The sequence below is a fragment of the Myotis daubentonii genome, chromosome 15 (genome assembly GCF_963259705.1).
Source record: "Myotis daubentonii chromosome 15, mMyoDau2.1, whole genome shotgun sequence".
NCBI classification, from domain to species: domain Eukaryota; kingdom Metazoa; phylum Chordata; class Mammalia; order Chiroptera; family Vespertilionidae; genus Myotis; species Myotis daubentonii.
This window is the reverse complement of record NC_081854.1, coordinates 4705559-4719889: the sequence shown is the minus strand read 5'-3', so window position 1 is coordinate 4719889 and position 14331 is coordinate 4705559. Positions and strand designations below refer to the sequence as shown.

Sequence of the window (14331 nt, the reverse complement as noted above, 5' to 3'; positions counted from 1 at the left end):
TTTTTTCTGTTGATAATGCCATATTTATTGTTGTGGGTTTTTTTTTAATGTTTGAGTGGATACATGGGGAGTTTCCATTTTAATACGGTGGATTTAAATACAAACTTGGGTACGTATTTGCCTTATAAAAATGTGAAGTTTATAAAATTAATGTAGTTTTATATTCAATAATGTGGAAGTTTTATTTGCAGCTATTGTGTCATTTCTGGAATAAACACATAGTTTTACCTTGAAGGAGATGAGTTGAGATATAAATTTTGTCTCCTTACATGTCAAGTCAAATGAAGTCTTTTAATTTATTTTAGATGGTAGAGCATCATTGTGAAAATAGTCCTTTTTTTTCCAGTTTGATATCATCACTATTGTAATGGATATATGGGGGGGTATATCTTTTTGAAGAATTAAAGAATTAACATTTTCTTTTTTGTTTTTTTAAAGTATATTTTATTGATTTTTTTACAGAGAGGAAGGGAGAAGGATAGAGAGTTAGAAACATTGATGAGAGAGAAACATCGATCAGCTGCCTCCTGCACACCTCCTACTGGGGATGTGCCCGCAACCAAGGTACGTGCTCTTGATCGGAATCGAACCCGGGACCCTACAGTCCACAGGCTGACGCTCCATCCACTGAGCCAAACCGGTTAGGGCGGTATATCTTTTTGAATTCATGTTCTCTGTATAAATCCCCAGAAGTGGAATCACTGTTACCTGGTATTTGTTTGTAAATATTGAAAAATCCTCCATTGTGTTTTGTTAGTGGCTGCACCAGTGAGTTTATAATCTTTCTGATAGCGAATGAATGTTCTCATTTCTCCACTTCACTGGTGATACTTGTCGTTTTTGATTTATGGATGATTGCCATCCTGTTAGGTGTTTGGTGGTATTTCATGCTGGTGTCATTCTCACTTCTCTGATGATGGAGTTGAACATCATTTAATATATCTATTGGGCATCTTTATGTCCTGTTTGGGAAATGTCTATTCAGGTCCTTTGCCCATTTTTCATCACACTGACTTTTGGTGTTAACTTGTGAGAGTTCTTTATATATTTTGGATCTTTTAGCTTTTGAGGATGTAGCATTGCTTGGTTTTTGTTGTTGTTATTTTGTGGTTTCTTTTGGTATGACAAACTTATTGTTTTGTAGTCTCATTTTTTTTATTTTTTGGGTTCTTTGTTATGCCTAGGAAGATACATGCAAACCAGTATTTTAAAGAGTGATGGTAAAGTTCATTGACTATGCTTTCTTCCAGTGTTTTCATGGATTCAGGTCTGATACTTTAGTTGTTAATCCATGCTGAGTTCAGTTTGGTTCATTGCCTATGAAAGGGGTCTAGTCTTATAATTCTTGCATGTATCTGTTCTGCTTTTCTCAACACTACTTGGTGAAGAATCTGTCTTTACCTATTGTGTATTCTTGCCTTCTATCTTACAGATTAGTTAGCTATTTAGCTTTGGACATTTTTAAAGTTGTGTTACTTCTTTTTTCATGTTGACTTGTAAAAGGTCTTGTATATTCTGGATATTAAGTACTTATCAGATAATATGCTTTGCAGAAGTTTTTCCCATTTTACAGCTTGTATTTTTAATGCACTGACAACTTGCTTTAATGTGATGTTATTTTTATATGGGGCGTAATGTCTTTTGACTATTTTGTTTTGTTTATCTCTCCTCTTAGTGCTATAATAAAAAATCAAATATTTACTTCTTTTGTGGTATAAGCATCCTTGTAGAAGATTATTTTACCTCATACGTGAGAAGTTGTAAGTAGGCTCTTTATTCTACAGTGCTTCTGTTTTATAGTTGTTATTAATCCTGACATGAAGACATTTTTTTCCATTGCTTTTCAGAGAGAGTGGAAGGGTGGGAGGAAGGAAGGAAGAGTAGAGAGAGGGAAACATTGATGTGAGAGAGACACATCGACTGACCCCCTCTTGCTTGCCTTTAATTTCATACATTCTTTTGTTTTGTTTTTTTTTAAAATATATTTTACTAGAGGCCCGATGCACAAAAATTGGTGCACTGGCGGGGGGGTGGAGTGGGGGGTGGCGGGGTGGCCCTCAGCTGGACTTGTGCCCTCTCACAGTCTGGGACCCCTCAGGAGATAACCACCTGCTGGCATAGGCCGGCTCCCCGGGTGACAAATGGCAGGCCCGGATCCTGCGCTGGGTCACAGATGGCAGGCCCTCTGCTGCACCGCCCTGCCGCCCACCACACACGGCAGGCCCAGTGGGCAGTGGGGCAAGGTGGGCAGCAGGGCAGGGCGGGGCACAGATCACACACAGACTGCAGGCCCCGCTGGCTGCTGGGCTGCACACACGGACTGCTGGCCCCTCTGGCCACCGGTTCGCGCACACAGACTGCAGGCCCGGCGGGCGGCAGGGCGGGGCAGGCAGATCATGATCTGCTGCTCCCCGTTCCACCGGCCACCGGGCTGTGCACACAGACGGCAGGCAGGCGGCTTCTGTGGTCGCACATGGGAGCCTGGATGACAGCGCGCTTGCGGCTCGTGCTGTCCCACCTTGTCTGCATTATGCAAATTAGCCGCCACCTTTGTTGGCGGTTAATTTGCATATCGTCCGATTAGCCAATGGGAGGCATAGTGAAGGTATGGTCAATTACCATGTTTGTCTATTATTAGATAGGATTGATTTTTTACAGAAAGGAAGGGAGAAGGATAGAGAGTTAGAAACATTGATAAGAGAGAAACATTGATCAGTTGTCTCCTGCACACCCCGTACTGGGAATGTGCCCATAACCAAGGTATATGCCCTTGACTGGAATCTAACCTGGGACCCGTCAGTCCGCAGGCTGGTGCTCTATCCACTGAGCCAAACCGGTGAGGGCTAATGTCATACATTCTTTTCACGATTGATTTGGTTACAGGGAGTCCTGTGACATTTACATTAATTTAGGAAGAGCTTTTGTATTTCCATCAAAAGTGTCACTGGGACTTTGATAGGGATTGCTTTGAATGTTTACGTCACTTTGGGTACCACGGCTGCATCTCCGGAACCTATCTTGAGACATGCCTGTGATCAAGGGGCGTTCTAGACAGAAGCAGAGAAGTCGCTCAAAGAATGTGGAGGCCACGTTGCTACACACAAAATGGCAGATGACACCTCGTTGCTTCTTTGTAGCAGCCACTGCAAGGCGCTTACCGTGTACTGCCATTCTGTTTGCACTCTGTGTCATGCACAATAAGCACTTGGCGTTCGAGATCATTGAACATGCACTTCCCTCATCTCTCTTTCTCTCCAGCGAAGAAACTGGGAGGTGGGGGTGTTTTTGTAAAATTCCAATTGTGTGCCAAGGGGTTTGAGCAGCTATCATTGGCAAATGTAAGCAACTCTTTGTCTCTCTTTGATGTGACTTTTCTTCATTGTACTTATCTTGAGCTTCCTTTGAATCCTTCACTGGCTCTTGGAGTACTCAAAACTGTCATTTGGCCTATAGTTGCTGGTAACTTCAAAGTGCACTCACCTGATTGTGAAAACTGAAAATGTGTTTTCTTTCAGCTATGTCATCTGAAGATGACAAGGCCTTTATGCCAAATACCGGAATACCAAATTTATTCTCTGAAATAATACTGGTAAGATATGAAAGGTGTCACTTTGATAATGTACACTTAATGAAAGTCTTGGTATTTGGGGAAGAGTGTGATGAGAAGAGAGGATATTAATATAAACAGAAGTAATCTGAAACACTTACCAGAATAAAATATTTTTTCCCTAAAGAGGTAAAGTGCATTACACTTTTGGGAAACCTCCCAGTTTAAACTCAGTTAAATTGGCAGGTCAGTGTGTTTCTGTACATGAAAGTCGAAAACAAGTTTTTACTGTTAATGCATTCTTGGAAAGGAAATCTAGATAAACTAGGAATTCACATAGTGTGTAGTGTAATCACTTCAGTTGTTTAAAATGTAGGGTGGGATTGAACTTCCATGCAATCATTTCTAAAATGTAGAGATTTATACTGTACCTATAAAATTAAACTGTGCTCAATTTGGCATTATTTTATGATTTTAAAAAAAAACCATATTTTTATTGATTTCAGAGAGTAAGGGAGAGGAGGAGAGAGCCAAAAATATCAATGATGAGAGAGAATTATTCATTGGCTGCCTCCTGCATGCCTCCCACTGTGGACTGATCCTGCAACTGGGACATGTGGCCCTGACCAGGAAGGATCCATTACCTACTTGTTCATACCTCGAAGCTCAACCGCTGATCCATGCTGGCTAGGCAATTTGTCAGTCTTTTTATTTTTGTCAGTCTTTTAAACAAGGATTTAATATTCTTCCTCTAACAATTAATTTTTTGTATTTATTATTTGTCGATAATTTCAATAAATTAGGAAAGCTCTTTTTTATACAACGATCTTGGTTTAATGAGTATCACAAAATGGTTCTTACAGAACAAGTGTGCATGTTTAATGAATTTATAACTGTCACTAAAGGTCTTTCTATCTCCCATTATTACCAGAGTACATATTATGGAGACAGCAGATATCAATGGAATAAACATTGGAAAAACTTTAAGCAAGAGTCATATCTTAATCATCGGACAGGCGAGCTTGCAGAGAACCATTATAAAATTAGAAAAGTCTTTGACCAAATGTCCAATCACAATATATGTCAGGTTATTCCTATTGTGAAGAAGATACACAAAGGAAATAAATGTGTCCAGTCTTTTCAGCAATCATTAAATTACACTGAACAAGAGAATACTCATACTGGGGAGGAGGCTTATAAATGGAATCTGTGTGGGAGAGTCTTCAGTCAAATATTCAGTGTAAATAGACTGAAAAAAATCTATAGTCGAGAAAAACCTTATACATGTGAAGATTTTGGTAAAACATCTCATTGGCCTTCGGATTGTACTTTAAATCAGAGAGTTCACACTGGAGAGAAGCCTTATAAATGTATAGAATGTGGCAAAGCCTTTACCAGATCCTCAAACCTTACAATGCATCAGAGAGTTCATACTGGAGAGAAACCTTATAAATGTATAGAATGTGGCAAGTCCTTTGGCGGCTCCTCAAACCTTACTAAGCATAAGAGAGTTCATATTGGAGAGAAGCCTTATAAATGTACAGAATGTGACAAATCCTTTGTCTGCTCTGCAGAACTTACTAAGCATCAGAGGGTTCACACTGGAGAGAAGCCTTATCAATGTAGAGAATGTGGCAAATCCTTTGGGAGAGCCTCAAACCTTACAAAGCACCAGAGAATTCACACTGGAGAGAAGCCTTATAAATGTATAGAATGTGGCAAAGCCTTTACCAGATCTGAAACCCTTGCTTATCATCAGAGAGTTCACACTGGAGAGAAGCCTTATAAATGTATACAATGTGGCAAGTCCTTTGGCAGCTCCTCAAACCTTACTACGCATCAGAGAGTTCATACTGGAGAGAAGCCTTATAAATGCAGAGAATGTGGCAAATCCTTTGTCAGTTCCTCAGAACTTACTAAGCATCAGAGGGTTCACACTGGAGAGAAGCCTTATCAATGTAGAGTATGTGGCAAATCCTTTGGGAGAGCCTCAAACCTTACAATGCATCAGAAAGTTCATACTGGAGAGAAGCCTTATAAATGTAGAGAATGTGGCAAATCCTTTGGCAGATCCTCAAACCTTACTAAGCATCAGAGAGTTCATACTGGAGAGACATCTTACAGATGTGTGTAGTGTTGTAAGTCCTTGAACAGCAGGGAAAATTTACGGAATATCACAGAATTCATACTGGAAAGAAGACATGAATGGGAAAGATGTAAAAAACTTTAAAAAGCCATTCACATATTACTGTACCTTAGAGACTTCTGAACAGAGAGATACTGTACAAATGTAGAGAATAGGCTGGTGCCTTTACCCACAGCTCAAAATTTACTGAACATCGGAGATTTTATAGGGAAGCGTTACACTGTAGAAAATGTGAGAAAGCCTTTAACCTGTGTTCAAACTTAACATTTTACGGAGCATTCTAAAGAGAAACAACAAAAATATAAAGTTATCCAAAGATTTAACGATGCTTTCATTGATAATGATAAGGTCTTACAAATTCTGAGGGATATGTCAAAGTGTGTATTCTCATTTACATGTCATAGAACCTCTTGGAATTATTACTGGATCGAAGCCCAGCAGATATAAAGAATGTGACAAAGCTTACTCAGTATGCATACCTTACCCAACATCAGAATTAAAACTGGAGAGAATCAATACAAATGTAAACATTGTCCTAAAGTTTTTAATCCGCATCTGTAGCTTATTGCTCACATTGGAGTTTATTCTAGAGGGAAACCTTAAAACTGAAAAATGTGGGAAATCATATAATTGAACCTACAGCCCCAGTCTTATCAGGGATTATAATTGGGTAGAAATTCCACTTTTTTTTTAATATATGAGGAATGACTTTTCTTTAAAATATACAGTTTACAAATCTCCAAGGAATTTATGCCTTAAAGTGGCTTTAAAGATGTAAAAAGTTTATCCAAGTATTTAATTGATTATGAATTTTAAAGTCTCACTGAATTCACACTAGATCAATAGCCAAAATGCCTTTCAGGTATTGCCCTAAATCAGTATGCACAGTGTACTCCAAACTTTAAATGTTGTTAGGTAATGTTTGTATACTTGAATATATCAAAAGAGTTGATGTTTCCATATGTACAATTACTTAGAGTGTTATCTCATTTATATTGAAATCATTTGAAGTATTTTTAAAAGGAAATGTTAATGTGATTCTACTCCCATACCACTTGATGCTGCTATGTTTTATATCTGGTGTGTGTCAGTGAAATCATGGGGTTGATTGTTTCTGTCTTAAAGATCTGTGAGCAGCTGTATATTATATGGACTTCACTTGTGTACACATTCCCATGGAATATTGGGTACATTGTACGGCGCATTATTTTCTTCTATTAGAGAATAATACTGTTGAATAAATTTTTAAAAATAGTTCTCAAGTTTTGTAAATGATGTCATCAAGGATACTTCCTTTTCTTTGCCAGTGTGTTCAGGTGAAAACTTTTTGAGGGCATGTCAATTTGTAGTTGTCACATTTAGGTGATTGGAACTACACTCAGGACAGTGCTGTCTGTGTAATAGATTTTCTGTGATTAAGAGGGATATTGCAGTGACATTGTTGTACCCAGGATGCAGAATTGGCATGAACGCTGCATGTGGAGAGAGGACACTTTTCCCAGTGTCCAGTGTACACATCGGGCTGAGCTCAGAAACATTAATTCCATTTCTTTCATTTCTCATTTCCTGTTCCTCTCTGTCTTCTTTCCTTTTCACTTTGTCTTCTAAGCTGCCATTCCTTTTGCAGTGCTATGACCACAGCATGTAAAGCTCTTCCTATCCCACATCAGCCCTTCAAAGCCCTGTAACTTGCACTCAGTAGTTTTGAATTTAAAAATGCAATGACTGACAGTAGAATTTGGTGAATATTTTTCTTTATTTTCATGAGGTAGGTAGCCCACCATTCACGTTCTCATGCTGACACGTATAGTTTTTAATATGAATATGAATTTTCGGAATACCACAAATTGGTATCTGTGTACTTTGTAATTGGAATGATTTTTCTTGTCCTGTTTTTCATTGGAAACCTTAAGGATTTCTCATTGTTAGCCGTTTACTTCTTTATTGCGATGGAATTAACCCATGTAAATAGTTTTTTTTTTTAATTAAATCTTTCTTGTTCAGATTATTACAGTTGTTCCTCTTTTCCCCCCTATAGCTCCCCTCCAGCCGGTTCCCACCTCCTCCCACACTGTGCTCATCCATAGGTGCACGATTTTTTTCAGCCTCTTCCCGCATCCCCCACACCCCTTTCCCCCCCAAGAATAGGCAGTCCACTCCCTTTCTGTGCCCCTGATTCTATTATAATCACGTTTATTCTGTTCATCAGATTACTTATTCACTTGATTTTTAGATTCACTTGTTGATAGATGTGCATTTGTTGTTCATAATTTGTATCTGTACCTTTTTCTTCTTGTTCCTCTTCTTAAAGGATACCTTTCAGCATTTCATATGATACTGGTTTAGTGGTGATGAACTCCTTTAGCTTTTTCTTACCTGTGAAGCTCTTTATCTGACCTTCAGTTCTGAATGATAGCTTTGCTGGATAAAGTAATCTTGGTTGTAGGTTCTTGGCATTCATCACTTTGAATATTTCTTGCCACTCCCTTCTGGCCTGCAAAGTTTCTGTTGAGAAATCAGCTGACAGTCAGTAGTATGGGTACTCCCTTGTAGGTAACTGAGTTTCTTTCTCTTGCTGCTTTTAAGATTCTCTCTTTGTCTTTTGCTCTTGGCATTTTAATTATGATGTGTCTTGGTGTGGTCCTCTTTGGATTCCTTTTGTTTGGGGTTCTCTGTGCTTCCTGGACTTATAAGTCTATTTCTTTCACCAGGTAGGGGAAGTTTTCTGTCATTATTTCTTCAAATAGGTTTTCAATATCTTGCTCTCTCTCTTCTTGTGGCACCCCTATAATTCATATGTTGGTACGCTTGAAGCTGTCCCAGAGGCTCCTTATACTGTCTTCGTATTTTTGGATTTTTTCATTTTGCTTTTCCGGTTGGGTGTTTTTTGCTTCTTCGTATTTCAAATCTTTGACTTGATTCTTGCGATCCTCTGGTCTGCTGTTGGGAGTCTGTATAATATTCTTTATTTCAGTCAGTGTATGCTTAATTTCTAGTTGGTCCTTTATCACAACCTCGAGGGTCTCATTAGATTTCTTGAGGATCTCACTACATTTAGCGACGGTTTCTAGAAAATTCTAGGGGCTGTTGGTGCCTCACAGGGGTCGTCACAGCCTCACAGGGGCGCCGCATCCCACGTTGGGGGGGGAAGGTGCGAAACAGAAGTTCCTCTTGCTGTCTCTCCTCCTGCTCCCTTGCGTATCACCGATGCTGCAAGTTTCTGAGAGCAGTCTGCAGGTTCTGGACATCATACTTTAACTGGTCAACATGAAGTTTGGCATTCTGTCTTTTGTTGGGCAGCTCCTTGCTGGACAAAATCTCCAGGCATTCTTGATGGCTGAATATCTGGTATGCCTTCTTGGATTTTGTTTTCTACTAAGTGCACAGACTGCTTGTCTGCCATCTCCCGGCGGCCCATGTGAGACTGGATCTGGTGGACCTGCTTGTGCATTTGCTGGTACAGTGGTTCCATGTCGCCAGCCCAGCCGGGTCCTGCTCCGGCTTCCTCCGAACCTGATTCTGCTTCTTGAGTGTGTCCCTTGTGGATGCAAGGAGTTGAAATCTTCAGTTTGTTGGGATAAGCGCAGGTGGTTCCTTTTGTGCCACCGGCACAGCTTGGTTGGGGATGTAAATTGATTAGAGCAGGATCTCAAGGAATCACCAGGGCGGAGCAATGGCGTCTCCGCGTCCCCGAGTGCTGGCGAATAGCTCCACGAGAAAGCCACCCTCGCTCTCCGACCCGCTGCAAGGCCGTCCCGCCTCTCCCTGTAGGGGTCTGGGACCTCAGAATCCCGCTCCAAACAAGCTCAGTGGATTTGAGAGTTTGTAACCCCTTCCGATTGAAAAAAACCACGCATCCAGTTGCAGCCGGCCTGGTGCGCGACTCCGTACCTCTTTTCTTGGCACCTCTGCACATCTTACTCAGTCTCAATGCTCTGCTTTCTTTCCTTCCAGTTGTAGAACTTCCACTGGGCCAGCTTTCCCATGGTCTGAATGATAACTGTTTTGTCTTATAGTTGGTAGTTTCAATGTTGTTGTTTTGAAAATTTTACCTTTACGCCACCATCTTGGTTCTCTCGGCAGGTTTTATTTTTTTTAAATAAATTCTTATGCTGAGATAGATTGAAAGTTTGGGAGATACATTGCTATTGGACAAATAAACAACAATAACAACAACAAAACACGAAGCTCCCAGGACTTAGCTTACTCTCACTCATGTGTACTCACTACACAGAGAATGTCCTGCTGTTTGTTTATAGATGAAATTTTTTTCAATGAAATATACTTCATATTAGATGTTCACTAACACATTGTGGTAAAAATTATTGTGGGTATAAAGGGAGATGTAATTATTGGATATGTGATCAATGGTTTTACTTCTTTTTAGGCTTACATAACAGAGAATATACTATCATACAAAATGTTGCAGAATTAGTGATTCTTTTGTTGTTTATTTTTGACCCCTGAGTGTGCCCCAGTCTGGGCTCAAACTTACAATCCTGGCACATTAGGATGATGCTGCAACCAGCAAAGTTACTCCATGGCCAGGACAAAATTAATGAATCTTTTTGTTGTGAATCTTCACCTGAGTCTATTTTTCCATTGATTTTTAGAGAGAGTGAAAACAAGGGGGACAGACACAGAGGGAGAAACATCAGTGTGAGAGAGACACATTGATTGGAACACTCCTGCACGTGCTAGGAATCCAGTCTGCAAGGTAGGTACGTCCCCTTTACCAGAATCAAAGCCAGGACTCTCAGTCCATGAGTCAGTGCTGTATCCACTGAGTGACACCAGCTAGAGCAGGAATCAATGATTCTTGAGCTAAAAATGTGTCCCAATGTCTTCTTCAGTGTATATATTTGACAGGTTTCTTTCTTTTTTTTTTTTTTAATATATTTCTTTTTTTTTCTTCTTTTTTTTAAAATATATTTTATTGATTTTTTACAGAGAGGAAGGGAGAGAGACAGAGTTAGAAACATCGACGAGAGAGAAACATCGATCAGCTGCCCTCTGCACATCTCCCACTGGGGATGTGCCCGCAACCCAGGTACACGCCCCTGACCGGAATTGAACCTGGGACCCCTCAGTCCGCAAGCCGACGCTCCATCCACTGAGCCAAACCGGTTTCGGCTTTTTTTAATATATTTCTTTATTGATTTCAGAGAGGAAGGGAGAAGGAGAGAGAGACAGAAACATCAACGATGAGAGAGAATCATTGATTGGCTGCCCCCTGCACACCCCCTACTGGGGAACGAGCCCGCAACCCAGGCATATGCCCTCCGCCGGAATCGAACCTGGGACCCTTCAGTCCGCAGGCCGATGCTCTATCCACTGAGCCAAGCCGCCCAGGGCTTGACAGGTTTCTTATGCATATGTGACAGATCATTCAGAAATAGAAAACAAAAGAAAAAATATAGGATTTGGGAGTGGGGTTAGGGGAACAAAATAGGTTATATCTAATATAATAAAAGGGAAACATGCAAATTGACCGTACATCCACAAGCCACACCCACCAACCAATCAGGAGCGAATATGCAAATTAACCCAACTAAAATGGTGGCAGCCATGGAGCTGGAGTTGCCCCCAGCAATGAAGGAAGCCAAGCTTCCCACCTGCCCTGGCCAGCCCTGAGCTCCACTCAAATCTACAAAGTTTCAATTATAGAAGGTAAATAAATCCCAGATACATGCTTCCAGCCTGCGGCCGTGGCCAGCCTGAACACGGCCATCAGCCCCTCACCCAGGCTGGTTAGGCACCCTAACAAGACCCCCAGCCTGAAGGGTATGTGGCCAGCCTGCAAACAGCCATCAGACCTAAACTCAGGTTGGCCACAATCCCATGGGGTGAGGGTCCCCACTGGGGGGCTTAACTAGCCTGAAAACAGCCCTCAGTTCCTCACCCAAGCTGACCAGGCACCCCAGCGGGACTCCCACCCTTATCCGGGACACCCTTCAGGGCAAACCAGCCAACCCCCACCCGTGCACCAGGCCTCTATCTGATCTAATAAAAGAGAAACATGCAAATTGACAGCACCTCTGCTATGCTCCAAGCCATGGCCGCCAGCCAATCAGAGCGACTATATCCAAATTAACCCAACCAAGATGGCAACTGGCAGCCACTGACCTGGAGCAAGCAGGAGGCTCTATTGCCCTGCTGATGGAGGAAGCCAAGCTTCCTATCTGCCCTGCCTGACTGCGGCCTCCACTCAAGGCAACAAAGTTTCAATTATAGAAGATAAATCCCAGATACCTACTTCCAGCCAGCCTCCACTGGGAGCTTGGGTGGCTGGGGGCTGTGGCCAGCCTGCAAACAGCCATCAGCCCCTCACCCAGGATGGCCAGGCACCCCAGTGGGTACCCCCACCCTGAAGGGGCTGTGGCCAGCCTGCAAATAGCCATCAGGCCCTCACCCAGGCTGGCCACACCCTCATGCGGTGAGGGTCCCTTCTGGGGGGTTGGCCAGCCTGAAAACGGCCCTCAGCCCCTCACCCAGGCTGGCCAGGCACCCTAGCGGGACCACCACCCTGATCTGGGACACCCTTCAGGGCAAACCAGCCGGTCCCCACCCATGAACCAGGCTTCTATCCTATATAATAAAAGGGTAATATGCAAATTGATCCTAACAGCAGAGTGACTGGGAATCACTGGTCCCTATGACACACACTGACCACCAGGGGGTAGACAGACGCTCAATGCAGGAGCTGCCCCCTGGTGGTCAGTGTGCTTTCACAGGGGGAGCTCTGTTCAGCCACAAGTCAGGCTGCCAGGAATGTATTTCAGTTTATTTGTATCTGCTTCCTTTAGCATTGCTGTGTCATCTTCAGTGTGTAAGTCACCATCTTTGTAGAATGGATTGTCTATGTGTTTAACTGTTTATTATATGTGGTGTGTTTTCTGGCTTCAGGTGGCAATACTAAGAGGTGATATTTTATTGGCATAAACCAATTAAATATTTATATAAGTTAAACATAATCCTCTGGTCCGGCTTACTCTAAATTACAGGTTTCTAAACAGGTCATATCTTTAAAGTAAATAAAAATTTATAATACTGAAATGAATACCTATATTCATGAAAATACTGGAAAATAATAAAAATAAAAATGGTGATGGGTCTAAGTAAAATGATAATAGTTATTATTCTTATAACTCTTTTAAATATTGATTTTCAATTGTTTTGTTTCCCAAATAATAGGAAAACTAACAGGATACATTCTACATTGATATCAATGTCCCATTAACTAGCCTATAGGTACTACTAAAGTCAAAATATTCATTTAAAACTGCATTCCCAGAAAACAAAGATTTCAAAAACCACTACTTACAACTAGAAAATTTTTATCCCTTGAAAAATACATAAACCTGTTTCCCACTATGATGGATGGGACTATCTCATCAAGTGCCAACATGAATGGATATCTGGGTGTGTCTCTGACACCCCCACCCTCCTGCTTCTCTAACTCAAGCTGCCTCTCCCTTCACTTGGGGAGACAGGGAGGGGCTGAGAGAGCAGGCTGCCCTTCCCCTCCCCCCTTCTCACTGAGGGTTTAAGGATCCAGGCGAATCACAGGCAGAAAGTTCTGGTTTCAAACCCAATCTGCCCGCCTTTTGAATTCTCTGTAACTTCACTGTAAGAATGTGCTCCCGGCTTGTGAAGATCCTGGGAAAGACCCCTCCCTGGGACACCTGCAGCTGAAGGGCAGACCAGCCAGTAGCTCTAAGCACAGCCTCTGGGAGCTGGGAAACTTCTGTGTGAATTCCAGGTTCCTCCTCCCTCTTCATGCTTTTGCCACAGCTGCCATTTACTCGCTAGCACCCTAATAAAGGAACAGCGCTCTGTCTGGGGTGCATTGTGACATCAAAAAAGCCACCTGGCCCTCTCTATCCATCCAGCGCGGCCCCGCCCACCCCGCAGGGAGGCGCCTGCGCAGTTCCTTGCAGACGGAAGCGGCTGTGGAGGGGAAGGTGGCGGTTCCCCTGAGGAGGGTGTTTGTCTTTAAAGCTGACGCTCCCCGTCCCCTCCCCGCAGGGAAGGCTGAGGGCGCTGCCGGCGCTGGAGTCCTTGTTGGGGTCCCCGCCCCGGAGCCTCTCAGCGGTGAGTCCGGTCCCGGGAGGCTGCGCGGTGCGGGCGCCACGTTCCTTTGGGAGGAAACAGAGGCCCCGGCCCGGGGTCTCTCCGCCTGTGGCTGTGGCCACCGCCTGCCGCGCGGTTTTCCCGCTGAAAACCGTTCCCGGGGCCGCCGGTGCTCCCCGCGGGGCTGAGAGTCTGGGTCAGGGGGTTCCCGCCCTTTGCGCCCCTCCCCCCGCCCGGCGCTTTCCGCCCAAAGAGCCCGGGTGGCTCCCGGCCTGGGGGTCTGCACCCCCCTCCTAGGCCCACCCCCATTTAATAAGGGGTCTGCCTGCCCGGGGAGCACAGTGTCCATGGGGGGGCTCAGGGGGAAGGACGCGGTGTCCCCTGAAGAGGCGACCTGCCCGCAGGGAGGGGCTTTGTGGGCGCGGTGACTGCGGGGGGCGGGGGCCCAGGCTGGGGGGTCAGGAGAGGGAGTGAGAGACAGACACGTGGGCGGGAGGAAGGGCAGCGAGGGGTCCACAGAGAGGGGCCCATAGAGGGTGTGGGGGGGGAGTGGACGGCGACGGTA

General features: G+C 43.4%; 2 protein-coding genes across 6 annotated transcripts in view; both read left to right on the top strand.

The window, feature by feature from the left end:
• The window catches only part of LOC132216097 (zinc finger protein 501-like), a 182584-nt gene that overhangs the window by 61879 nt on the left and 106374 nt on the right, over positions 1–14331 (top strand). For 2 of the 5 annotated variants that reach the window (XM_059665182.1, XM_059665183.1), the window contains 2 exons: positions 3516–3589; positions 4479–6955. The exons of 1 other annotated variant lie outside the window; for it this stretch is intronic. In XM_059665182.1, the coding sequence (XP_059521165.1) occupies positions 3516–3589; positions 4479–5681 (1277 nt within the window). In that variant the 3' untranslated portion in view covers positions 5682–6955. Of the gene's footprint in view, positions 1–3515; positions 3590–4478; positions 6956–10306; positions 10564–14331 lie in introns of those variants that run through there. 2 more of the 5 variants (XM_059665186.1, XM_059665184.1) reach the window with 2 other exon arrangements.
• LOC132216107 (zinc finger protein 595-like) overlaps positions 1–14331 on the top strand; it is a 96694-nt gene that overhangs the window by 61838 nt on the left and 20525 nt on the right. The window lies entirely within an intron of this gene.